Here is a 27,383-nt window from a genome sequence, read left to right as displayed (position 1 = left end):
TGTCAGCTTTCAGCATGGCAGATTGGAGTGGAGGTGGGGGGGTGGTGGGTGTTTATTAAAGAGAGAATCTCGGATGTCCTGGAATGCAAGATCTCGTCCTGGAATGCAAGGTCTCATCCTGGGAGCAAATGTGGAAGAATTTGGAGAGTCCACCCTCTCCCTGCCCCTCCACCTCGCCCACCTTTTTGTCCAATGCGTTCTGACCTTTTGGTGCCTCCCAGCTACTCCCCCCACCTCTCCCAACCCTTCAAATGCAATATGTGGCCCCCTCCTTCAACTTTTATGCTTGTTAAATAAAGAGTTTTGGTTCAAAATGCTGACAACTAATTTCTGCCCATGGATGCTTTTCGACTTTGTGTTCCTCCAGCAGTTCATTATTTTATTACAATTCCAGCATCTGCAGTTTTGGTGTTTCTTTGAAATAATAAATGGAAGAGATGCGGGTGAGGGCTGGGTTGATGGGAATACATAAACTGCTCCAACCAAGAAAGAACTCTTTGACCTTGAGATAATAAGATGCAGGTGCAGTTTTGACCATTTGGTCCCTCTTCACCTTTCACATTATAGCTGATATATTTTTCCTCTTAACCCTGTTCTCCTATTTTGTCCCTATAAACTTCTGATTCCTTTACTACTCAAGAACCTATCAAACTTTGCTTTAAATGTATCCAATGACTTGGCCTCCACATTTGTCTGGCTACGAATTCCACAGATTCACCACCATCGACTGGGGAAGGTTCTACTCATCGCTGTTCTAAAGGGGCTTTGTTGCTTTGTGTTACAGTTTGTTTCTAATCGTTAGAACCTGAAGAGCTTTGTTTCAAACATGGAAATGAATGTTGAGTAATGTTATTTTACTGAAAGTTCAATGGTTTATTTTGATTAAAAAAAAATAATCAAGTTTTGTTGTTTTAGGTTTAAAAGAGCAATTGGCCAAAGAGAATGAAGAGTTGAAGCAGCACAATGAAGAGTTGAAGCAGCGTGTTAGCAGTTTAGATCAACAAAGAGAGGAGTTGGAGGTGCGCATGAGTGCACTGAAATCGCAGTATGATGGTCACATTACTAGACTCAAACGAGAGCTGAAAGAGCACCAGGAACGTCAGCATGAACAACGTGAGGAGCCACAAGAACTAACCAAGGTATATAGAGAAAGATTCTTGGAGAGAATGAGGGAATTGTGACTACCAAATGCAGAGTGTAAAATGGTCTGAAAACATGAAAATAATTTGACATCATTTAAACGTTATGGGATTTATTTTTGTTTTGCATTAGACTTCTGAGCCACAGAGACAACTGGATCCACAGAGACAGATCACTCTGAAACAAACTCAAGTATCAACAGACAGAGGAAGGTAAGAATAAACATTATTTTAAACTAGTCCAACATTGAGAAAAATCAATGCATAGCATATGCCGAGAAAACTTTCTCTTTCAACACAAGAATCATCCACGAGGGATTTTACACTAGAATACACTGAATGGAATCTTGTTTTATTTAAAGTAAATCTTCCTCTTAACCTTGTTTGTATGCTTACTGTCATTTTTTTGGTAAATCACATTTTAATTATGAAAGCTATTCTTTAAAATTTCGCTCCTGAATGGGGGAAAGTATTAAACTTCAAAATTCTCTACAGTTCTAGCTCATCTGATCCACCAACAGCTAACATCAAGCCAACCCCTCTCGTAGCAACACCAAGCAAAGTAGCTGCTGGGCCAGTTCCTGGTAGCAAGTCCACGCCAAGAGCCAGTATTCGTCCAATGGTTACTCCTGCAACTGTTACTGGACCAGCCACAACACCAACTGCAACAGTGATGCCAACAACACAGGTTGAAACTCAAGAAGGTACCTAGCTTGTATATTGAATCAAAGAGCAAGCAACTGTTATCACATTGCTTGAAACTATTAGCTATGTAATACTTGCATTGGTTTGTTATAGTTGAGAAATTATGTTATAGTTGAGAAATTAGAGTTTTGTAAACCCAGTTAATATTTTCATTGAACAACAGTGTTAGTTGCTAGTCTCATCCTTGTATTCAATTTCACCCTTACCTTTATACAGCAGCCATACAATCAGAAGGACCGGTGGAACATGTAACTGTTTTCGGCAGCGCAAGTGGAACTGTGCGTTCAACAAGTCCAAACATCCCAAATTTATCACAGCCTATTCTGACAGTCCAACAGCAGCAGACACAGGCAACAGCCTTTGTTCAGCCCACTCAACAAACACTTCAGGTTGAGCCAACAAATCAGGAACTTTCAACAAACCTCGCAGATGTCGTACAGAACTCTCCATTGGAACGACCTTCCACTTCTACTGCTGTATTTGGAACAGGTTAGTTTGTTATAATCTGATTGCCTTAAAGGTCAACTTTTAATGCTGAGAAAAGTGCAGATGTTGTAAATTGAAAACAGAAAATGCTGAAATACTTCACAGATGTGGGAAGAAGTCAGTCTTTGACTTTTCATGTCCAATCTGACCAACATTTTCTGTTTTTGTTTTGCAATTTTACCTTCTTAATCTTGAGTAATAATAGGACTAAGTCATTAAGATTTCATTTCTGGAAGACCAGGTCTGATTTTCATATCCTCCGCTTTTACAGCACATTCCTTGAGTAATTTGAGTAACAAAAGCCTTATTAGCATTTGTCTTGGAAGGGTCCATTGAATTAATGTTAAAAGACTTGGTAGGGAGTGGTGCATTTGGGAAACCATATTGCTGTGGTTCTAGTCCTGTATGTTTACCATCAGATTTAAAATTGTACCCACTTGGTATAGATGACTCAGCCAAACCCTTCATTTTGAAACTCTGGCACCAAATTTTGGCTTTCCTGGACAAGGTAAAATTCTACCATTCTCATCTATTTTCAAAAATTGATCTATTAAACCTTAGACTCTTTCAATAAAGGTCTTCTGTTTAGATACAAAGTTGCAAACTGGTACATGGTATGGTTGGTGTTGTTTCACTGATGCTCTTGTTTTAATCTCGGTGATAAAGACAAGAACAAGGTTCCTGAAATCTTACTGGAACTGGTTTGTGTGTGAAGACATCCTGGTCCTGCTTAAAACCTCATTGCTCAACATTTTAAAAAAAATCAATTTGTATTCCAATTGGCATGCTCCTGATTGATCAGAGCCTTTTCAGATTCTATTCCTTCAAAGCTGACTTCTTTATTCTGATTGTCATTTGGCATACAAATTTACCCAAATTTTAATTTGCTGAGATCTCGATATTCTTCCATTATCCCACCAGTGGAGCAAACCTGCAACTGACCTCAATATTTGGATTGTTTTCTTTGCATTAACTAACATAAATCTTACTAATTTCATAGCATAGTTTATTGATGATAAAGCCCTGAAAGAGATCTTGGATAATTGTTTTTATTTAATGACCTGGGAAGTTGGTGACAAAATTTTAATGATTTTTCCCTTTATTCATATATAACAAAGAAAGCCAGGCAAGCTATTTTAACATAAAATCCAATTATTATAAATTGAATGCAAGGTTATTTTTCTTTGTGCGGGACTGCCTGGTTTTTACCACAATGATATTCAAAGTCATGATTGAAACTGGAAAATGTTGGAAGTACATGACTTCTACTTTAATTTCCAGTAAATCCATTCACATTGCTCCTTCTAACATTTTAGAGAGTGGACCCTGAATATTTTATTTTTGATTTTTCAAACACTCATAAATCCAAATAAACAATGCAATTTCTTTCAACAATAGTATATAACATAGTTTATTTTTTTCCCTACCCATACTCTAATAGAACAAAGAAAAGATTATATAAATTAAACAAATTTAAGGAACCAAATATCAGTAAAGTCGCAAACCCTTAAGGGAATTTGATAAAAACACGAAGAAACCTAAAATAAAAAGATAAGGAACGAATTACAAGAGCCCGTCATCTGCGCCACAACCCATTTCATTGATCTCAATCATTTCACCACTGGCATGGATTATTGCATTTCATTTATTCAGAAGGGATATAATTATATCTGCATACCAATATGTTACAGATAGGGTTGCAACACCCTGACAAATGAGCCATATTTTCTCCTTAAATTTTACGTGATTTTCTCCGGGGGAATACATCTCTGCATTTCCATCTTCCATTGTGCAATATTTAGTTGGGACTTCCACGTGATCACTATACACTTCCAACAAGGTGACCATCACAGAATGAATTTGGTATCTGGACAGTTTAAAACTCATATCCATATTATTTCCCAGAAGGTACAATTCTGGATAACACTCAGACATCTCTTCCTTGGGAAAGTTAATACTCAAATTCATAGTTATGGATTCACCACTATTTGGTGAGTTGATAACTTCTCTGATACCAGTTTTGATTCTTGAGCTATTATCATGTAGTGATTTAACTTTGTGGATTTTTAGAATGTCTTGTGCCTATGTTTAAGAAAAGCCTTTGTGAGTTTGAAATAATAGTTTGAGATATCACCTTTCAGTTTCAGGTTCGACTACTATACCAAAGCGCCAGCGTGAAGATGAAGATGAGACTAATGCAGACAATACAGTTCATGGTCAGGATGAGTCTTTGGAACATCAGTCAAAGAAGTTGAAGCTTACCCTACGAGCGGTATGTGAGGTACTTGACATATTACCAATGTAATTGGAAAATAGACAGGAAAGAGGAAGCTTCTCTGATTTGAGAGAGGTATTGAAAATGTGATCTAATTCAGGCACATGAAGATTATTCCCATGTGTTTGGATATTCAAATTAAAGGAACCAAGCAAAATTAGAGTAAAGCCACAAAGTAGTCCAATTCAAGTATTTGTTCCCACAAAATCACAAATTATCTTAATTGCATGTAAACAGTAAAATAAGTGAAATTTTTCAAAAGCATTCAATAGATTATTAGAGGGAAGGTTATCAAACAGGATGCACAATTGAATCTAATTAAATGGCAGAATATGTGCAGTTGTATGGCCTGTTGCAATCAGTATGATTGTGAATGGCAAAAAACTTGCCCATGAAATCCATAGATGTTATGTAAAAAAATAATCTGGCACATTTGGGACATGCATGGTGCTGGGCTGGCAGATTTTCTGGGCTCTTGGGTATTACACATTCATTTCCAAGTTTCATTTGTTTCTCAGTATTATGAGTTTTCTAATGAACCAGGTAAGTTTGAAGGAATTGTTGGAACTCGGAAATTCGTGTGTAAGAAGGAAGCGTGGAAAACATTAGCTCAATGTACCATGTTCTGAATTGTTGAGATTTCAAAAGGATTGGATGGTGGAATATCTGAAATTGACTTCATTTCGAAAAGGACAGTTGGAGAAAAAAGTTCTTTCTCAAAAATTAAAAAAGATACACTGATTTCCTGCACCCACAGCTACATTTGAATATTTTTTGTAGAATTAGTGTTGATAGTATTTAAAACTTTTATGAACTATTTAAATTTCAGGAAGAGCACATGCAAGAGGTGGAAGAAAGTGCAGAAACAGATGCTGAAATGCATCTGCAGTCAGAGAACCTGGATTCGCAGGATTCTATCACCCAGGTGAATTAATTGCCACTAGTCAGTTTCAGACTGTAAAAGCATAAGTGTAAAATTAGGTAATATCAGTAATACAAAAAGACGATGAATCATTTTACCCTGATTATATACAAGGAATGCGGCGCTTAATGTCCACGTTCCGTTCTTTGAGATAGGACGCTAAGTGAGTCTATTTTAAAAGATGCAGTATGAGGGATAACCACCCGGTGGCGCAGCAGATGTTTTGAAGTGGCACATCAAAATGATTAAGGTAAGTACAGTAATGTTTATCTTGGTGGGAAATCCATCTCATTGATGAGGGAGGATTCCTGCTGCAAGCAGGGTGGGGAGGGTGTGAGTTCTGCCGTAAAGAGAGTGGGGGAGGATTGATGAGTGCTGCCACGAATGGGGGAGGGATGGTGGTGAATGCTGCTGTGATCGATGTGTATATGTTGCACACAGTTGTGAAACCTTGCTTTAGCCCGAGCCTGCTTTTTTAGTGCCGCAATTTTTTAAAAAAAAACAATTTTTTTGGACCACAACTATTGCATTATAACGGGATTCCACTGCATATCTGAGTTCCTCCAGTATTTATGGTGTGTTTTTAATTACAATCACAAGCATCTGTAGACTTCCATGTTTCACACTGTAAAATTGGATCCTGATTAGGTATAATGTGATCTGGTAATTGAGGTAAAGTTTCAGTTTCATCTGAAGTCCTTATCTTTTCTGAATTGACATTTTATTTTCATTTACATTAAACTTTTGTAATTTTTTTCAACTGAGGAAAAATTCCAAATTTCTCCTCATTTCCTTGAGAAGTGTGTGTCAACTATATTAAATAATTCCAAAGAAAAAGTTATGAACCAGGACTATCTTCCTTTCTGAAGGAACACAAAATACTTTGCCACTTATTCTGTTAAAGTTTTGGGAAGAAAGCTTTACAATTAGAGGCAATTTTGGATACACAGTAGCTCTTTTTACACTGAAAAGTTACGTTATTGCCGTATACACGACCCGTATCTGGAAATCAGCTTGGTTGTTCATACAACAGAAAAAAGCTGGGTTGGTGAGTTCTTTTACACATCAAGCCAGCTCCTTGAAGCAAAAAAAGCAGGACATGTTCTACAGCCCTGTTCTACCTCTAATACTACCTACCTTGGCAGATTAAAGCCAGGTAAAATGAAACAAAATGGTGCCTTACAGCAGCGACTCTTTGTGAGCTTCTTTGACGGGAATAATCAAATATTCCCATTCAGAACTCCTAAAAAATTAAACTAAAAATGAGAAAACTGAAAACAAATTTAGCCGACAGCATGGAGGTACTAAGATTGCTCAGAATCGGCAATCTCCGTCGGGCCGAGGGACTTTTAAACTGTTTACGCAGATTTAACAACAACTCCGTGGGAGTTTTAAGCAACTCTAGCAGGTACAGCAGCAGACCCACGAGCCAGGTAAAGAAGACCCAACCATGTGGATGCAGAGGGGGAACTACAAGTCAAGCTGAGATGCCAGGACCCGAGACTTCTGCTCCCTACCATCCTCCTGGCCAACGTACAGTCCTTGGAGAATAAACGATGAACTCCAAGCCAGACTTCAACATCAGTGAACATCAGGGAGTTAGACATGTTTCCATAAAGCACATCATGCAGCATGCCTAAATGCAGACATTCTGGACACTGCATTGCAGCCCAAGGGCTACACTCTCCATGGCATTGATCGAACACTAGCATCTGGAAAAACCAATGGAGGTGGTGTTTGTGTGATCATCAGTTCTTGGTGCACAGGCATGACAGTCATGTCCCAGTCCTCCCTTGACCTGGAACATCTAGCTATCAAGTGTTTCCCATTCTACCTGTCGAGGGAGTACACCGCCATCGTCCTGATCAGTGTACATTCCGCCCCAGGCTAACGTCAAGCGGGACTGAGCACTGTGATAAAAAGCCAAGAGACAGCGCATCTGGATTCCTTCCTGATCATTGTGGGAGACTTCAAGCAGGCCAACCTGAAGAAATCTCTATAAACTACCACCAATATGTCACATGCGAGTCCAGGGGAACCAACACACTCGACCACTGCTACACCGCCATGAAGAATACATATCGAGCCATGCCACGAATGCACTTCAGCAAGTCGAATCGTCTCCTCCTGGTGTACAAGCAGAGACTGAAGACCACAGTGCCTGTGGTGCAAGGTGGAGGAGCATCTGCAGGACTGCTTTGAGTTGATGGACTGGAACATATTCAAGGACTCATCCATAGACTTGAATGAATGTCATTGACTTCATCAAGACCTGCGTGGATAAGCATAAGCCCATGCGGAAATACCAGGTGTTCCCCAACCAGAAATCCTGAAGCTCTTGCTCTTGCTCAGCAGCAACCTGCTGAGGGCAAGAGCAAGGGTATTTTAGGCCAGGGATTGAGATCTTACAAAGCGAAGACGAACACTGTAGAAGGCTGCAATGCTTCACTATCCAATGATCTGAATTCCTATGCCCGCTTTGAGAAGAACCAAACAATGCCTTTGAGAATCCCTGAAAAGGTTGAAGACTCTGTGATATCTGTCTCTGAGAGTGATGTCAGAACATCATTCAAGAGGGTGAACCCTCACGACATCAGGCCCCAACGGAATACCTGGCAGGGTACTGAAAATCTGCCCCAACCAACTAGTTAGAGCGATCACTGATATTTTCAACCTCTCATTGTGGTAGTCAGAGGTTCCCAGCTGCTTTAAAAGGGCATCAATTATCCTGGGTACACAAGAGTAGTGTGAGCTGCCTCAACTACTACCATCCAGTCGCACTAACTTCTACTGTGATGAAATGCCTTGAGAGGCTGGTCATGGCCAGAATTATCACGTACCAAAGCAAAGATCTGGACCCACTGCAATTCGCCTATCGTCACAATCGCTCCACAACTGACTCTCTTCTCAGCTCTGGATCACCTCGAAAACAGAAACTCATACATACCCCACTGCTCTACTAGTTATTCACCCATGATTGTCTGGCCAGGCACAATTCCAATGCCATCTACAAGTTTGCCGATGACACCATTTGTCAGTAGAATCACAAGCGGCAATGAGGAACTGTACAGGAGGGTGTTAGAGTTCATTAGTGCCACTCTCACTTACAAATACATGCTTAATTGTCGTTGGAGCTCCTGATCAAAAGGCACAATGACAGTACATTTACCACACAGATTAGAGTGCCTCAAGAAGCCAGTTTTCCATTGATGAGCCTCAACGAAGTAACACCAATACTGCTTTTAAATTCTGTTGTTTCAGGAAGCCCAAAATTTAATACCAGACTTGGCAATTGGTATGATAGTGTATTCTTGGCTTTTTTGTAGAATAATTGATATAGTGTGTATGGGCCATAGTGGGGGATGGGTTCAAGTTGATAAAGCAAGAAGGATAACCTGATGTACAATTGATAAATGAAAAAAACACACAAATGCTGGAGAAACTCAGCAGATCAAACAGTGCCTTTTTGTGGCAAAGATAAAGATACATCACCAATATTTTGGGCTACATAAAGGCATTGTTTGACCTGCTGAGTTTCTCCAGCATTTGTTCTTTTTCCCACTTAACCACAGTGTCAATAGAATCCTGTGTTTTACCTAGATTTGATGTATGTTGCACAATGGTATGTAGGAACCAAAGAAGATTTCTTTGGCAGAGCATCCATACTGCACTATTACCTTTTAAATAAAAACTCGGCAGGAAGGTTGCCTGTGTGGGTGTGTTCTATAAACTAAAATGTACATCAGTGAAACTATTTCTGAAAGTTAATTGCATATAAATCAAGGTTGAATCTGGGCAAAATGTTTTAAGGTTGACAGCAACAATTTGCCACAGCAGGTGGAACTTGGCAATAAGAATTTAAAAAGGAGGCAGCAGATAACTCAAAGCTTAAAAAAAAATTAAAGACACAAAATAAGTTTTTATTGAGTCCATTTATATGTCGGACTTATTATGGAGCAGTTTGTCAGTGCAGTCCCAGTAATTTGCCCAATGAAAAGTGATTTCTATTCTGATTTCTTCTTTATTATATGTAGGTGGTCATTGAAGAATACCCACCTTCTCAACTGATGGAAGATAATGAAGAGACCTCTCATCCTTTGGATTTGGTTCCTCAACCACCAGAGCATCAGCAAAATACCCAGTCATCACAGAATTCTCAGACACAAACTGAATGCATTATTATTGAGAGTGATGAAGATCCAGACAATGAACAAGACCAAGAGCAGGTAAAATCCTGAAGCTGGATTAGATTGAATTCAAATGGTGTCTGGCAGATTCTTTGACCTGATTCACATTTTGAGCTGTTTTATTGTGAACAGTGGACATTGTTTTAATATTTTTTTATACTGTGAACCATATCAACCAAAATATATACAAACGTTTCTCATTAAATATACACAGTGGCATTTTCTCCCTCCCCCCCCCCAACTACCAACAGTGGACATTTTGAAGTGAAAAAGGATGATGAACTGAATAGTTTGTCAACTTTAAATGGATCTGTGAAGGTCAGTTATCTTTAAAAACCAATTTTGGCCTTCCCAAACTTTGGGCAAGTTTTTATTCTGGTTATGGGTTAATCATTGTTACATGTTTCTTGCCCCAAATAAATTTTGTGAACTCTATTTTGTATTTTAATCATTAACTGTTTTGGTCACTGTTTTAATGTTGAGAAATGGCAATCCATTTTCAGTCATTTGAATTGGGAGCAAGGCATGAGCCATATTGCCCTTTTGAGATAGTGTTTTATTGTCTGTTTAACCTTTACATTCCCACCTGCCCCAGTGACCTTTTAACCTTCTGGTGTATCATAATCTGATTTTTAATCTGAAACATTCAAGGAAGCAAGTAAGATTGTGATGTTTCAGAGATATTTAGACAGGCACAAGAACACGAATGGATGGATATTAATCATGCAGGTAAATAGAATGTTGAACTTTGCATCATAGCCAACACAAACATTGAGGATTCAAGGGCCTATGCTGCATTGTTCTGTGAGCCATTCACTCCCTATCAACTTAACATTCTCTTCTGCTGTTGGAACTTGTCCTCGCAGTTGACAACTTCTCCTTTGACTCCTTCCACTTTAGACCCAGGACACAAGACATAGGAGCAGAAATTTGTTATTCAGCCCATCAAGTGCCCCACCATGAGCTGATCTATTTTCCCACTCGGCCCCACTGTCTTGCCTTCCCCTATCTTTGATGCTCTATCAATTTCTGCCTTAAATTTCAATAAAAAGACCCATTTTGTGCCCACTGTTTCCTGTTAGCCAGTCTTCTATCCATGCAAAACGTGTTCACTTTGCTATTCTTTCATCAGTGTAAAGCTCCCACAAACACATAATTAACCTCTTGGGTTTCTGAAAGTTGAATGTTTGCTACCATAGTTGGAGCAATGCCCCTCATAGCAAAGTCATGTGAGAACTTGTAACAATTGAACAAGAGGGTGATTGCTAAGATTTCATACACCAGTTAAATTCTGCACAAGCTATGATACCATTTGGAGTTTAATTGATAAATGAAAAAAACACACAAATGCTGGAGAAACTCAGCAGATCTTCTCTAAAAGATTTGGAGCAGAAATGATCATGAAAAATGGTTTGGAAGGATAAACTTTGTATATATTTGGATAAACTTTCTGCCACAGTTAAGAGTTAGAAGCCAAGCTTCAGTTGGTTCTTATGGGAAATATTTGGAGGTTTCTCTTGCAGCAAGGCTGACTACAAGTTCTGTATGGTGGAAGCAAGCTAATAATTGAAAGGATTATACTTGGAAATTGGAAATGAGAGCTGAAGAACTTGATTCTCTCAACTGTTGTTAATCATTTTAGGAGGAATATGAAGAAGACGAGGAGGAAGAGGACGATGATGATACTGGAATTGAGGATGGAGATGGTGAAGAAAGTAATGAGGGTAGTCGTGAAGGAGAAGATAATTATGACGGCAATGTTGAGGTATAAAAGGTTTTTAACAGTTGCATATCCAAGGGTGAAACTAGCTCACATGTCATGATCAAAAATTTTCAGGGAAGGATATGTTCAACATCATTTCCTAACTGCCTATTCCCTCTTTGTCTTTATTTAATACATGGATAATTTTAAGAGGCTATTTGGGTCAAGTTGAAATTAGGGAAGCTGCAAATTTGTGCAACTTGTCACTATTAAAAGATTTTGATTCAAATAAGTGAGCTTTGCCTAAAGTATTGCTTCTTTCCTGAATGCCTTACTACGTGTATGATGTGCCCAAGACTTCATCAAATTGAAATATTACTTTGAATTACACTTCTTTGAAATAACATAGTTCCATTTGCCTTGAATACTTCTTTCTATTTATCTTCACATTAATCTCTGACAGCCTTTTTTTTAAAAAAAACTTTGCATTCTATTCTTAATCTTAACACAGAAATACAAATGATACGTTAACTGTGATGGATAACCCTACAAAACTTATAATTGAATTCTGGCATACCATGTGTTTTCATATTGGCCATGTGTTTGATTTTTCACAGCAATCGATGGTTCCATCTGAATAATTACTGTGCATCTAAATATTAAAGAGACAAGATGGTCCCTGATTTTCTTATCAGGAGCTTAAAGTAGTAACTATTCTTGTGGGGTGGCCATGTTGGAATATTTAGAATTGAGGTGAAATTGGTCTTTTAACCTCTTAGGCTGAGGGAGCTTGGCATGGGGAGCCAATAATTTGGAGCTGTTGACTCATGATCTATGAGCAAATTGTCATGCTCATGGGAGGAGGGCCATTTTGTCCATACTGAACAATGTGCCCTCGCATTCGACCGCCTTGCCCTTTTAGTTCTGTACCGTCCAAACCTCTGCCATCCATGTAGTCATCCAAGTGGTTTTCAAAGGAAACCTGGCTCTGTCAAGTTATCTGGTGACTCATTCTTTGGAACACCATCCTCTGAGTGAAGAACAGTCCCCTCACATCTGTTCTAAATACCACCTCCTCACCTTATAGAAGCTATTATTCATCTTATCGAAGCCCTTCATTATTTTATAGGCTTCAGTAAGATCCTTTGTCTTGTTCCGGCTAAATTTCTCCTATTGGCATAGTGCTTGTGCAACGATCAGTGATGTGATGGTAGGCAACTTACATTTTGCATCTTCAAGTTGAGCAAATGGGGAAGACCATGAAGTATGTCTTAATTGAATAATCTAGATTTTGAAAAAAAAAAATGAAATCCAGAAAAAAAATGCAAGGTTTCCTTGAGTAGAATTTATAGTAATGTTTTGTTTGACAATGTGTTCACTTTCAACCAGCCCTCTTGCATTTTTCAAGTACTTTCTAATTGACTGTGATCTGGGAATTTAACTTTGTTCCTTAGTTGATTTTTTTTAAAAAGTACTTTTTAGATAATGTTTGATGATTTCATGTTGCTGAAGTTGACTTTTGAATTGAATTTTAAATTGGTTATTGTTTCCTGAGATGCAATGAAAAACTTTGTTTTGCGTGCTATCCTGATAAGTCAGCCTTCCACTGAGTACAACAGGAAATGGAAAATATACCTTTAGAGAAAAAAATATTCAAGGACAGCATCAACTTAAAAATGTTCCTTTTAATAGTCTAATAAAGTAATTTTTTTCCCTCAGGTTGCCGAAGGAACTGATCCTAGTGCAGATGAGCAAACAACAAGGGAAAGTGCTCAAATTTCAGAAGATAATTGTAAGTTTTATATAAGTTGCATGTAATAAAATTTAGAGAGCTCTAGGATTGGTACTGGGTCCATTGTTGTTTGTCATATATATATATATATATATATATTATCAGTGATCTAGATGATAGGGTGGTAAATTGGATTAGTAAGTATGCAGAAGATACGAAGATTGGTGGTGTTGTGAACAATGAAGGTTATCAAAGCTTGCAGTGGGATATAGGACAGTTAGAAGACTGGGCTGAAAGATGGCAGATGGAGTTTAATACTGATAAATGTGAGGTGCTACATTTTGGTAGGATTAGTCAGCAAATGGACATTAAATGGTCGACAATTGAGGAGAGCAGTAGAACAAAGGGATTTAGAAATTCTGATACATAATTCCTTGAAAGAGGAGTCACATGTAGATCGGGTAGTGAAGAAAGTATTTGGTATATTGGCCTTCATAAATCAGAATATTGAATATAGGAGTTGGGATGTCATGTGGAAGTTGTATAAGGCATTGGTGAGGCCAAATTTGGACTATTGTGTGGCGTTTTGGTCACCTAATTATCGGAAGGATATAAACAGAATAGAGAGAGTGCAGAGGAGACTTACAAGAACGTTGCCTGTGTTTCAGGGGTTGTGTTGCAGGGAAAAGATGACTAGGCTGGGACTTTATTCCCTGGAACATAGAAGATTGAGGGGTGATTTGATATTTAAAATTAAGAGGAGGGACAGATCAGTGTGGGCAGGCTTTTTCCATTGAGAGTGGGGGAGATTCAAACAAGGGGACATTGAAGGGGGAAAAGTTTAGGGAAAACGTGAGGGGGAATCTCTTCACTCAAGAGGGTGGTGGGAATGTGGAGTGAGCTTCTGGCCAAAGTGGTAGATGCAGGTTTGATTTTAATATTTAAGGAAAAGTTGGATAGGCATATGGACGACAGGTGTGGAAGGTTATGGGCCGGGTGCGTGTCAATGACCTGTTTCTGTGCTGTTATGGTTATAATAAAATGTATTGGAATTTAGGTATTTCACAGAATAATTTTAGTGACATCTTGTGATTTTCTTTTTGAAAATCTTCTTTCTTTTACAAATATATTAACTCATTTATTAATCTCTTGGTTTCTTAACGTATCCAACAATAGAGGTCCAGATAAAGCATAAACTTTTACTGCTAAAGGCCAGGGTTTCATGGCATTGCTCATTACCAGTTAAGTCTACACAAAAAAAAGCTAGTTAGTTATACCCTAGTTAAAGAGGATCACCAAACCTTTGCAAACATGTGAAATCGTACGGTGAGGTTCAAAGTCCTGCCACTGAAAATGCTGAAAAATATCTTTGACTAGCCCAAGCCCCCCTGACTTTAGCCACTGTGTACAAGTTTGCATGATTGAATGACTTATTCAGAAATTCCAGCATTTATTTTTAAGATCACAAGATATTGTAACAGAAGTATGCCCATCGGATCATCAATTCTGCTCTGCCATTCTATCGTGAACTGATCCATCCTTCCACTCAGCCCTACTTCCTGGCCTTCTGCTATCGATCTCTGCTTTAAATGCACCCAAAGACCTCACTTCCACGACCCACTGCAACTGTTTTAAATTGATGCCCTTTTATCCTGAAATTGTGCCCCCTTGTCCTAGACTCCCCTACCATGGGAAACATTCTTGCCACATCTACTCTGTCCAGGCCTTTCGCCATTCGAAATGTCTCTGAGGTCCCCCTTCCCCCACTGCCCGAATCCTTCTGTACTCCAACAAATACAGTCCAAGTGCTGACAATTGTTTTTCATACACTTGCATTCCTGGAATTGTAGATACTCCAAAGGGGAATATGGGACCATGTTTGGGGCATCATTTGTCCTTGTACAATTTAAATTATGTCCTTCGCAATGCTTTAGGATGATATTGGACCATGTAGATTTAGCATATTGCGCAATGTCACGTCATTATTTTGTGTCATATAGTTTTAGGGAATAAAGAATGTGTGTAGCTTCTAATATTATTCATAAAATAATGCATCAGGTTTAAAATTTAATCAAGGATAAATATTATGGTACACAAGTTAAAATGGGCCAAGCCTTCCAGGGGCGGCACGTTTAGCATAGCGGATAATGCAATACTGTTACAGTGCCAACTACTGGGACCTGGGTTTGAATCCCGGGCTGTCAAGAAGGAGTTTGTACGTTCTCCTCATGGTTTTTCCCTGGGGGATCTAGTTTCCTCCCACCCTTCAAAAACTAAACCGAGGGGTTGAAGAGTAATTGGGTGTCACGGGCTCATGGGTCGAAAGGGCCTGTGACTGACCTGTATGTCTACATTTAAAAAAATATTTTTCAATTTTATTGACAGCTGGAGGTGAAGGTAGTGTCACCACCACAGAATCCTACACTCCAGAAGCTGCAAGGGAGCAACAGACAGTTGCTGAAAGACAAGCTCCACGACCTTTACGTTCACCAAGACGACCACCACATCCTCTTCCCCCAAGACTAACCATTCAACCTCCAGCACAAGAACTGGGACCACCTGCACAGGTACAAAGTTGGCAAATATCCTTTTTTCTTGTATATTTTGATGTCTACCACAATCTTTATGGACCATTAGTTTGGTTATTTTCATAAAATTGTGTACAGACTCAAATCAATCATAGCACTTTGTTTAAAGTTGCATAGATTATAAACACATTCACCTGTTAATAAAGTAGCACCACTATAGATAGCCATACTGGTAATCTCTGATGTAAAACCATTTGCAATTATCTGGTCACCAAAACATTGTTATTTGTACAATTTTGATGGGTGACGATTATTACGCAGCTTAATATTTGCTGCTAGAATTGTGCATATTAAAATTGAGGTTGTGCTTGCGAATCTCTTCATATAAGAATTGTTATTTAAATGGATGTCTTCCAAAATGTGGCCTATTTCAGAAGTCTTGAATGATGTACAAGATATCGGTGAGGCTAAATTTGGAGTATTGTGTGCAGTTTTGGTATAAAATTGAAAGATTGGAGATTTATTAGGATGTTGCTAGGACTTTGAAGAATTGGGTTACACAGAAATTTCTTTTTGAATATTTTTGATTTTTCAAAGACTCAAATCCAAATAAACAATGCATTTTTTCCAAGCAGTAGTGTATATCATACAGAGTCTATTATTTTTCCCCCACCCCTCTCCCCTCCCTCCCATGCCCTAATACAAAAATGAAAAGATTATATAAATTAAGCAAATACAAAGAACAAAATATCATTAACCTTCAAGGGAACTTAAAAACTCAAAGAAACCTAAAATAAAAGGATAAGGAATAAAAGAGCTCATTGCCTGCGCCACAACCCACTTCACTGATCCCAAGCATTAATGGTTATATGGCACGGTTGTTGAAATCACTTTATCTAAAATTACATCTGTGCACCAGTGTGCTGCCATACCCTAACGAATGTCCATATTTCTTCCTCAAATTGTACATAATTTTCTCCAGGGGAATACAACTGCATTTCCATATTCTGTCATGTAATATTTAGTTGGGAGTTGGAGCTCCACGTGACTGCTATTGACTTTTGCAAACTGAATTTGGTATCTGGACAGTTTAAAACTCATAACCATAATGTTTCCCAGAAGGTACAATTCCGAATCCTGTGTAATTTTTTTCAAATTGTCCCCCCCAGATCTTCCCAGAAGGATCTCACCTTTGTACATAGCCAAGTTGAATGAATAAAGGTTCCACCACACCTAAAGCACATTTCCAAAATTTCTGATTTAGATTTGTGTAATTTTGTGGTGTGGGCCCTCACTTTGGAATAGGAGATTCATTGTAGAGATAAACGTGCATATTCCCCTTTCTAATTAGAATCTCCATGTCACTACACACTGGCTGGGACATAGACGGTCCCAAATTATCCCTTAAAGATCTTAGCTGAAGAAAGCAGAAGAAAGTTTTATGAGGGAAATCATATTTATTCCACAGCAGTTCGAATGACATAACAATCCTCATTATACCTGATCCCTTCCAGCACCAGGTGTCCAGGATCTTATTATCCAGAGTTATGGGTATTAATTTTTGGTTAGAGGGAAATGTTAAACCGGTTAGAACTTTATTCCCTCGAGTCCCAAAGAATGATGGGAGATTTGATAGAGGTTTTCAAAATTGTGATGGATATAGATAGAGTAAATGCAAGCAGGCTTTTTCCATTAAAGTTAGGTGAGATACAAACCAGAGGACATGGGTTAAGGGTGAAAGAGGAAAGGGTAAGGAACCTAAGGGGAAAAATTTTCACACCTAGAATGATGCGAATGTGGAACAAACTGCCAACTGAAGTGAATGCAAGCTCGATTTTAACATTTAAGAAAAATTTTGACAGGAACATGGGAGGGAAGGGATATGGTTCAGCTGCAGGTCAGTGGATGAAGCAAAACAATAAATAGTGTGGCACAAATGAGAGAAAGGCCAAATGGCCTGTTTCTGTGTTGTAGTGTTCTATGGTATACGCCTCTCTGTTTTAATAATTATTTTTTGATTAATGTAGTTTATCATATTTGTTGGAATAATTATCCTTTCCATTATTCAGAGATTCCCACCAGCTAGGCGGCCTTCATCAAGTCGTGGAGGCATCCAGCTTACTCCAGGTATTGGAGGAGTGGTAAGTAATCTAATTCTTGATCCATTTTGTGGAAATGAATGTATTGCCATGTTGAGGTTATTTTCCGCCACATTGCTTACAACTTTCATTTATGGCCTCTTGTTGACCATTTAATAATAAATTTCACTTTAAGGGATAACAAGCACATGAATTGATGATGAGTTGGCCTTTTTCTGGTGCTCTTGTTCAGAACACAGAATTGACAATTGTAACACCAAATCTGTTTGTGTTAGCATCAATTTATGAGGCCTTTTGTTAATGCCTCATCTGCCCAACGTGTAATAAAATGTTGGTGTGCATGAGTGCGTTCAGTATTAATTTTGAGTTTTTCATTTCCATGAAGAATGCGAGGTTCCTTATCAGATGAAGTGGTGTTGGTACCATTTTGGCTTTTGTTTTCCATATGTCCCATGCTTTCCTTTGACGTTTTATCTTGTCAGCAGCAGCATTTTTTTGATGAAGATGACAGAATGGTGCCCAGTACACCGACACTTGTTGTGCCCCACCGATCAGATGGATTTGCAGAAGCTATTCAGTAAGATTTCTCCGTTATTATTCTTTGTCCAAAGTAAAACTTTTCCCCAAAAATGTCTTGAGTAGATGTGAGGGTGGTGGTAGGGTGGCATGTTTTTAGACAGTAACATATGTGGGTGGTGTAGATTTGATAACTGACTTTTTGTTCTAGTTGGTTATCCAATATATTGTGAAGTTGTCAGAGTCAACAAAAATTAGCTTGAATGTTGAATGTTTGCAAACTTCAAGTAAATGTAAGGGAAATTGACTTGTTCTGACAGTTTCTTGCTTCATGCTGCCATTGCTTGGTGCTAATTGGTCTTTCTTTTCATTGAAATCATATACTCTAAATTGTGTTCACACACTGTTGTATCAATGTCAGAGATAACCTCATAGTAGAACCCTTCTCACTGAGCTAGGCATTGTGTAACAAACCTGAGTATGATTGGCTATTCAAAACTAACGCCTCACTAGGTGTTTTAAACTTGTGTGGTGGATTTACTTTTTTGGAAATTCTGAATTTAAAAATTCATGTCAGAAACTTTGGTTAGTTCTCCCCAGGTTACAGGAGTTCCTCGCTTTAGGTTTGGACCACCTGAAGATATGAATCAAACTAGTTCAAGTCAGTCTGATCTTGGACAATTGGCATCACAAGGAGGTAATATTTTTTTAAAAAATCTTTAACATATGGCATTACGCAAGGAATATTATGCTGAGTTTTAAAAAAAAAAATTCTATCAGTGGATAGAATCATGTTGACAATTCTGAAGTGAATTTAAATTGGCTGGACAAAGTGAAGTTGGCCCTATTGGCCAAAGTGAAGTTGGCATTAACAAAAGAAGGTTGGTTGGTGGTGGCTTTGCTGTCCTGCTGGGATGCCCTCACCATTAATTGAAGGATTAGAAATCCAGTTGATTTAGGACACAGTGAGGAAAAGGCTTATAAATTTGCTTCACTGCATTATTTTTCATTTACTGCATTTTTGTTGACTTTAATTCTATTTTAGTAAAATTTAATAGCCTTTGAATGTCCAGTTGTAAACCAGAACATAGTGCTTGAATTAGGTGTGGAAGGCCTTCTATATTTGACAATGTAAGAGAGTGTGGGTGGAATTAGAGCAGCATTTCTTTGTTGGTGAGCTAAGTCCACTTTATTCAGTTCATTAGGAACAATTATGTCCTTTCTTTATAGAATAATACTTCTAGTATGTCAAATGCTTGCTTCTAGAACCTTGGTTTCTCATTATGGAAAGGAACATTGAAGATTAGGAAAAGTTTTTTTCACTGTTTTGCTGAGTGTACCTCAACATTTTATATCACAAAATTTACCCTGAGAATTAGTTACTCTCGGAATCCATGGTAACTTGCATGATTCTTTTGTAGTAGTGATATTTAGAGTTTAACTGCTCGAGATAACTCATCTTCACATGAATAAGAGGAAGTAAGCTATTTATTCAAATTCAAATACTGTAAGAGTTTTTATAAAAAGAAAGGTGGTATTCTGAAATATTGTTGTGTTAAAAAGAGGTAAATAATTCAGTGGCCACATTGTCAAACAGCACAGAAATAAGATCTTTGGTCTACCACATCCAAGTCAACATGTTTACCCATATTTACCTGGACTAAGATTAGATATCCAAATATCAGTTGCTCTCTGTGTAAAAAAACACTTTGCCCCGAAATCCCTTAAATGCACCCTCCTCTTACTATTACCTTGATCTTTGAAAGCAAATATACCAGTTGCCTTTTTCACTACCCTATCTACCTTTGTGGAATCTTTCAGGTAAATATGGACTTGAACCTCAGGGTTGATCAATGTTATTTGGGCCATGACATTGGAACAAAATTATGCCATTCAGCCCATTGAGCCTGCTTCAAATCCTGTCTAATGTGCACTTTAATTTCATGTGAATTGTTTGATTGCAAATTTAAAATGGTGGCGCACAGGGGGAAATAAAGAAAAAAACATGTCTTTGTCCTATACATTTGGAGGGCACTGCAAATCCAATGACTTGGCCTCTGCAGCCATCTATGGCCACAAATTCTACATATTCACCAGTCTCTGGCTGAAGAAACTTCTCATCCCTTTTCTAACCCTAGTTCTTTCACACACTACCATTTCATGTACATTTTCTCCCCATATTTGACTTGCCAAAATGCATTTATACAGACTTGCTGGGTTTAAACTTCTCATCTGAACAATCTTGATTTATCTTGGATAATCTTCCTTTCTGTCCACAACACTACCAACAAGAAATAATTGAAATCATTTACTTCTGATTGCTCGACTAGATCTCTGATGTTATTTGCTTATTCTTGTTATTTCTTTAAAAACTCCTTTGCACTAATAAGTACTTTTGTTATAATTGTAGGGCTAGGAATGTATGAGACTCCTATTTACCTTGCTGCTGTTCACGAGGATGAATCTGGAGGTCGCAGTGTTCCAACTACGCCATTGCAAGTTCATGCACCAGGTACTGATTTGTTGAGCCTATTCTAGTGGGTAAGAGGAAATACACTGGAAATAGTGATAATAATCTGCAGGAGCTTTTATGCTGGAACTTAATATTATCAATTTCTCTTTGGTACTTTTGGCAATATTGCACAAATTTGAGCTTTTGCTTTTTGCAGCAGAATTTCTGAGACCTAAATTGCCATCTTCAAATTTGCCTTATTTAGCCTTCTAACTTTCCCTACCTGTGAATAATGTTAGATCTTTGGGACTCCTGTTTCTGTGCAACGTGCTTTCCCTGGTGGCAGCATTGAGAAGCACAGTGGCCAGATTTTACTCCCAACAAATGATTGACACAGGTTATTCACTTTTTCCTCTGACTTTGTGTGACCTTGGCACTGAAGCCTATAATTGGAGTGGAGAATTTTCCTCTCAAGGTTGAAGTTAGATAAACCTTTCCTCCGAACAGGTTCCAATGATTTTTCATCCTTCTCCAAACAAGAAGGCTGATGTTCTATGTTTGTTGCCACCTTGTGTTTTTTTAAAATGTTCCAGCCCCTCACAGATAGTTGACTACTTTTTTTTTCAGTGACTGTTTTCAACGAGGGACCACAAACTGATATAACAGAGCATGCTTCTCAGTCTGTGCCGATGGTTGCAACATCCACGAGCAATTTATCTAGCACTGTTGAACCTGGAGGTGGTGATGATGGTGATGAAGTGTTCATCGAAGGAGCAGACCAAGAAGGGTAAGAAAACTGATGCTGTTCTCTGGGCACTTAATTCTTTTAAAGAACCATTTAAATCTTTGACTTTTACAACTAATTACATTTTCTCACAGTTCTCTGGAAATGAATTCTTGCACTAAAATTATTTGTAGCAATTTAATTTGCCTTAGAATGTTGATTAGATTCTATATATGAACTGTGCATCAAGGATTCTAAATGAATACTTTTCATTGGTATTCACAAAGAAAGCTGACTATTGGAGGATTCAGCAAAAGAGAGAGTGAAATTCTAGATAAATCATTATTAACAAAAAAGGACTTAAGGCCTCAGTGGCATCAAGGGTAGATAAATCCCTTGAGCCGGCGAAGTCATATCCAAGACTGCGAGGCAAGGAAAAAGATTGCTGGGTCTTTGAGATCTGTGAGCCTAACAGTGGTAGGGAAGATAATTTTAAAAAGTATCAGATTAATGACTACTTGGCATGGACTAATGAGAGAGGACAGAATCTGATAGAATTTTTTTTAAGAGATTACAAAGGGTTTTGATGAGTCTACTGTAGTGATATGGTTTATGTGATCTTCTGGAAGGCCTTTGATAAGGTCCCACATGGGAAGCTTGTCCAGGTTGGTACCCATGGAATCTAGGGCAAGATTCTAAATTGTATCCAAAATTGCTCTGGTAATCAGAGATAGAGGGTGATTGTGGAGGGAATTTAAGATTTAGATGCTTGTGACGAGCCCTTTCAGGGCTCAGTGTTGGGACTCTCACTGTGGATATAAATCATAATCCCGAAGTTCGTAGCTGACACACAAATTAGCGTGGCAAGTATTCTTCAACTACAGGTTGATATTAATACGTTGGTGAAATTGGCTGAGAATAATAACAGATTGAGTTTAACCCTGCAAATTGTGTGCATATGCATTTTGAGAATCCTAATGAGGTGAGGGCATGCATCAAGAAATAGTAAGCTCCTTAAAAGTGTCAAAGAACAGGTGACCTTGTTGCGTGTTCAAAGATTTTTCCGAGTGGCAGCGCAGATAATGTTGTTGAGAAGGTATGTGGACTTTATTAGTAAAGGTGTTAAATACAAGAGGAGGGAGACTCTGCTCCAACTTTATAAAGAATTGGTCATTCCTCAGCTGGAGTACTATGTATAGTTCTGATAATCAATAGGGAAGTTGGAGAGGTTGCAGAGGAGGATAGCCAGGATATTGCATGAGGCTTGAGGAGAGACTGGAGGGGCTTGGCATGTTATCCCTGGAGTGAAGAAAATTTAAGAGGAACATAGTTGAAGGATGTAAAATTTTGAGTGGTACAAATCGGGTAGGCTGCAGGAAACTTTCCCTCAAATCTGACATAGATAAAACTGAGAACATAAATTCAGGGATAGGGTTAAAAGAAAATTAGAGGGCATCTTTTTCACCCAGCAAGTGTGATGGGAGCAGAGTCACTTACAGCTTAGAGGTGTCCAAATGACCACTTGAATTGCCTTGGGAAAGAAGGCCATGGGGCAAGTACTGGAATATGGGATTAATATGGAGTGTCCCTACTGGTCAATGTGGCTGTGCTGAGCCAAATGGCTTGTTTACTTGCTGTATGACTATGAAATACAGTGTACTGTGGGATCTTGTGGAATATTAAATCCACATATTTAAAAAAAATGATGCCAAATGAATGAAGTCTCCTTTGTTCAGACATGTTGCAGCTTTGTATACTGATAACCATGTTATCCATATTACTTGGAGAGGAAAATGCTGAAGACTATTTTTTTTAAAAACCTGCAAAATTTATTGCCCAAGACTAAAAATTCTTCCAGCTAACCATTTTGTTGGAATTTCTGTTTTTGCTATCCTGTAGAACAGTGGTTCTCAACCTTTTTCTTTCCACTCATACCATTTTAAGTAATCCCTATGCCATCGGTGCTCTGTGATTATTAGTAAAGGATTGCTTAAGGTGGTATGTGAATGGGAAGGTTGAGAATCACTGCTCTAGACCCAATTGTTATTGAAATATTTTGCTTGAAAAAAATTGTCATTGGTCCATTTCCTTTGGAGTTATGAAACCGTGCACATAACGAGTCAAATAGGTACGATTAAAACAGTGGTTTTCAAACTTTTTCTTTCCACCTACATACCACCTTAAGCAATCCATGACTAATCACCGAGCACCTATGGCATAGGGAATAGTTAAAGTGGTATATAGTTGCCCATTCAGAGCCAGCTCTTCAGCACTTGACGTCCTGTTTTGTGGAAACTGCCAAAATGTTTGGCCTGGAAGTCAGCCTGAAGAAAACTGAGGTCCTCCATCAGCCAGCTCCCCACCATGACTACCAGCCCCCCCACATCTCCATCGGGCACACAAAACTCAAAACGGTCAACCAGTTTACCTATCTTGGCTGCACCATTTCATCGGATGCAAGGATCGACAACGAGATAGACAACAGACTCTGGAAAAACAACCAATTGAAAAACTGCACAAAGATAAGCGTATACAGAGCCGTTGTCATACCCACACTCCTGTTTGGCTCCGAATCATGGATCCTCTACCGGCATCACCTATGGCTCCTAGAACGCTTCCACCAGCGTTGTCTCCGCTCCATCCTCAACATTCATTGGAGCGACTTCATCCCTAACATCGAAGTACTCGAGATGGCAGAGGCCAACAACATCGAATCCATGCTGTTTTTTAAAAAAAATTTTTATTTTTCACACCATAAACCACATTGACCATGATACATACATTTTCCTTTTCAAATATATACAGTGCCATTTTCTCCCCCCCCACCCTCTCTCCTCCCATCCCACCCTCCATACCCCCCCCCATCCATTTAAAGTACAAAATCCACGCTGTTGAAGATCCAACTGCGCTGGGTAGGTCACGTCTCCAGAATGGAGGACATCGCCTCCACAAGATCGTGTTATATGGCGAGCTCTCCACTGGCCATCGTGTCAGAGGTGCACCAAAGAAGAGGTACAAGGACTGCCTAAAGAAATCTCTTGGTGCCTGCCACATTGACCACCGCCAGTGGGCTGATATCGCCTCAAACCGTGCATCTTGGCGCCTCACAGTTCGGCGGGCAGCAACTTCCTTTGAAGAAGACCGCAGAGCCCACCTCACTGACAAAAGACAAAGGAGGAAAAACCAAACACCCAACCCCAACCAACCAATTTTCCCCTGCAACCGCTGCAACCATGTCTGCCTGTCCCGCATCAGACTTGTCAGCCACAAACGAGCCTGCAGCTGACGTGGACATTTACCCCTCCATAAATCTTCGTCCGCGAAGCCAAGCCAAAGAGAGAAGAGATATGAGTGGAAAGAAAAAGGTTGAGAACCACTGCTGTAGAAGATACTTTATAGATCAAACCGAATGATTTTCCACACCTTGGCTGTTTATCATGCCTTGAATGTAACAAGATTTTACACATAGTTCTTACATAATCAAAAGACAAGACCAATATCTTATCTCCATTACCTTGATCTCCAAAAATATTCCTTCTTCTCTTTCTGTACATCTCAAGTTAAATATTTTTATCTTAAGAAACTGTGTCCCAATATTACTTTCGTTATTTGAATAAAACAAAGTCATGTTCATCACTGCAGTGCAGCAGTTTACATTTTAAATGATGTAAATTAAGTGTGGCTTACAGATCATAGCTAGTGTCAAAATATAATAGCTGAACAATGGTTTTATTCCATTTAAGAATAACAGGGCCATAGGTATGAAGTATTGTGTTTAGTTTTGTTCACTGTGATGGGGGAAAGATGTCATGAGGCTGGAGAAGGTGCAGATTTGAGGATACTGCCAGGACATGGGGGCGGCTCAGCTATGGGCTGAGGTTAAGCTGGCTAAGGGTTTATTCCTCAGAGCGCAGAAGGGTGATCTCATAGATGTTACAAAATCAGGTGAATTGCAGAATTTGCTCAGAGTAATCAGAGGACATGGGTTTAAGGTGAGGTGGTGGGTGTCTGGAATGGGCTGCCAGAGGAGGTGATTGAGATAGGAACTAATTGGACAGATACATGAATAGAGTGGGACATTTTGGTCAGCGTGGGCAAGTTGGGCCATAGATCTGGTTTTCACGCTTTCTGATTGAGTGTTCAGTTCAGGATCTTGAGATGAAAATGTTTCCAAGCAAGTGTTGGCTGCACCTTCAAAGGTGTGTTTATTTTGCCTACATTCCTGGTTTTATTTATGTGTATATCCGTTTTATATTTAAACATTTTATTTATTCTGGCTGACAGGGAGGGGGGAATTATTCAATGACCTCCGGTTTGCTCTTCCTTTTTCTTCCAAATCATTGAAATAACTCAATCATCTGTCCAAAGGGGCAAAATAGTTATAATTATCTCTAATAATACTTTGGTGTGCCGTTTATTTTGTCACTTTTTCTGTTTGAGTGTGATATTTATGTTTGATGTTGAATTCACAATTTTTCATAATGTTCATACAAGAAGGGCTTCACCCTGTGCAGTTGCAGCAGATAAACTGAAGATGCATTTCTTTCCCCAATCCTCTCACCTCAGACTTGGATCAGATGTTATGTTGGAAATTGAAGGACAGCAGGAAGAAGAATCTGCACAGCCATCTGAAGAAGCAGATATCCCATCCACCAGCCAGGATCCTCCTTCTAGCTCAGCTGGTATGTAATTTGAAAGGGCTGTGGTGGAATTTTGCATGTTCTTGTTCAATTGTATAGGTAAATTTCATGTGGTGTCCTGTACTGAAAAAGTGTTGGTCAAGAGCATTACCAAGGAGACTTGTACAAAAAGTAGAGAGGGCAGTGTTAATAGTTTTGCGTAATGGAAAATGTGTAAAATTTGTACAACTTGTTTTTTTGAGAGATGTGCATTTTATAGACAATAATAGACAATAGATGCTGGAGTTGGCCAATTGGCCCATTGAGCCAGCACCACCATTTATTGGATCATGGCTGATCTTTCTCTTTCAATAACCAATCCCAGCCGTATCCCCATAACTCTTCACTCCCCTGCCCACAAGAGCCTTATCCAACTCTCAAATCTATACAGCGAATCTGCCCCCCCCCCCCCACCCTCTGTGATAATGCATTCCACAGATCCACAACTCTCTGGGTAAAAAAAATTCTCCTCATTTCTGTCTTAAATGGCCTTCCCTGTATTCTTAAAATATGCCCTCTAGTCCTAATCTCTCCCATCATTGGGAACATGTACTCTTATTTCACCCTGTCAAGCCCTTTGATAATCCTTAATACCTCAATCATGTCTCCTATTCATGCTATCAATTTTAAGTTTGGATGTGCTTTTTCTCATTAAAAACAAATGTTGGAGAGGTAGCACCGAGGTCCCACACGTAGCAATAGGATCAAATTTTTTCGTGCGATGTTTGTTGAAGGTTAAATTACTCAGGCACCAGTTCTTCTTGGGATAAGTGTCTTTAGTTTCTTGGTTTTCATATTTCTTGAGAAAAAGAAAATGACCTGACATATTTGAGATCTTGCCTCCAATAATGTTGCACTCCTTCCATACAACATTGGAATCATCAGATTACATTTTTGGATTGGACTTTCTGCTCAATTTTTGGTGTATTGCAGGACAGATCATTGAAGATTACTTAGGAAGGATTTTATTTTTAAAAAAATGATTCAAAGCTTCATTGTTGGTCACAAAATGACTAGTGTCTGAGTGTTTTGACTTTTGTGCATTTCAGTGTTTTTAATTTTTTTTTGTAGATGCTGCCATAACACAGCCTACCCCTTTCAGAAGAGTACGACTTTATCCACAAATGGGAAGAACTGCTGCTCGAGGGCGACAGTTCCTTAGCCGGAGAGGTAACATATCGTTCCAAGGGAGAAATGAATAGCAAGTAGGAAAAGGATTTTGGATGAAGCCTTTGAA

The 27,383-nt window shown here is 38.8% G+C and overlaps 1 protein-coding gene across 3 annotated transcripts in view; it reads left to right on the top strand.

Moving 5' to 3' along the window:
• The window catches only part of tprb (translocated promoter region b, nuclear basket protein), a 113,650-nt gene that overhangs the window by 85,404 nt on the left and 863 nt on the right, over positions 1-27,383 (top strand). The window contains exons 34-50 of one of the 3 annotated variants that reach the window (XM_069938183.1): positions 916-1,139; positions 1,273-1,352; positions 1,635-1,843; positions 2,061-2,333; positions 4,472-4,611; positions 5,435-5,530; positions 9,562-9,753; positions 11,357-11,479; positions 13,136-13,208; positions 15,534-15,715; positions 17,746-17,817; positions 18,261-18,352; positions 18,882-18,988; positions 20,702-20,803; positions 21,371-21,530; positions 26,034-26,149; positions 27,218-27,316. In XM_069938183.1, coding sequence (XP_069794284.1) covers positions 916-1,139; positions 1,273-1,352; positions 1,635-1,843; positions 2,061-2,333; positions 4,472-4,611; positions 5,435-5,530; positions 9,562-9,753; positions 11,357-11,479; positions 13,136-13,208; positions 15,534-15,715; positions 17,746-17,817; positions 18,261-18,352; positions 18,882-18,988; positions 20,702-20,803; positions 21,371-21,530; positions 26,034-26,149; positions 27,218-27,316 — 2,340 coding nt within the window. Of the gene's footprint in view, positions 1-915; positions 1,140-1,272; positions 1,353-1,634; positions 1,844-2,060; positions 2,334-4,471; positions 4,612-5,434; positions 5,531-9,561; positions 9,754-11,356; positions 11,480-13,135; positions 13,209-15,533; positions 15,716-17,745; positions 17,818-18,257; positions 18,353-18,881; positions 18,989-20,701; positions 20,804-21,370; positions 21,531-26,033; positions 26,150-27,217; positions 27,317-27,383 lie in introns of all 3 variants that reach the window. The other 2 variants (XM_069938182.1, XM_069938184.1) reach the window with 2 other exon arrangements.

The sequence above is a fragment of the Narcine bancroftii genome, chromosome 5 (assembly GCF_036971445.1).
Source record: "Narcine bancroftii isolate sNarBan1 chromosome 5, sNarBan1.hap1, whole genome shotgun sequence".
NCBI lineage: Eukaryota > Metazoa > Chordata > Chondrichthyes > Torpediniformes > Narcinidae > Narcine > Narcine bancroftii.
Note: the sequence above shows the minus strand (reverse complement) of the source record. Positions and strands in the feature narration are given on the sequence as shown.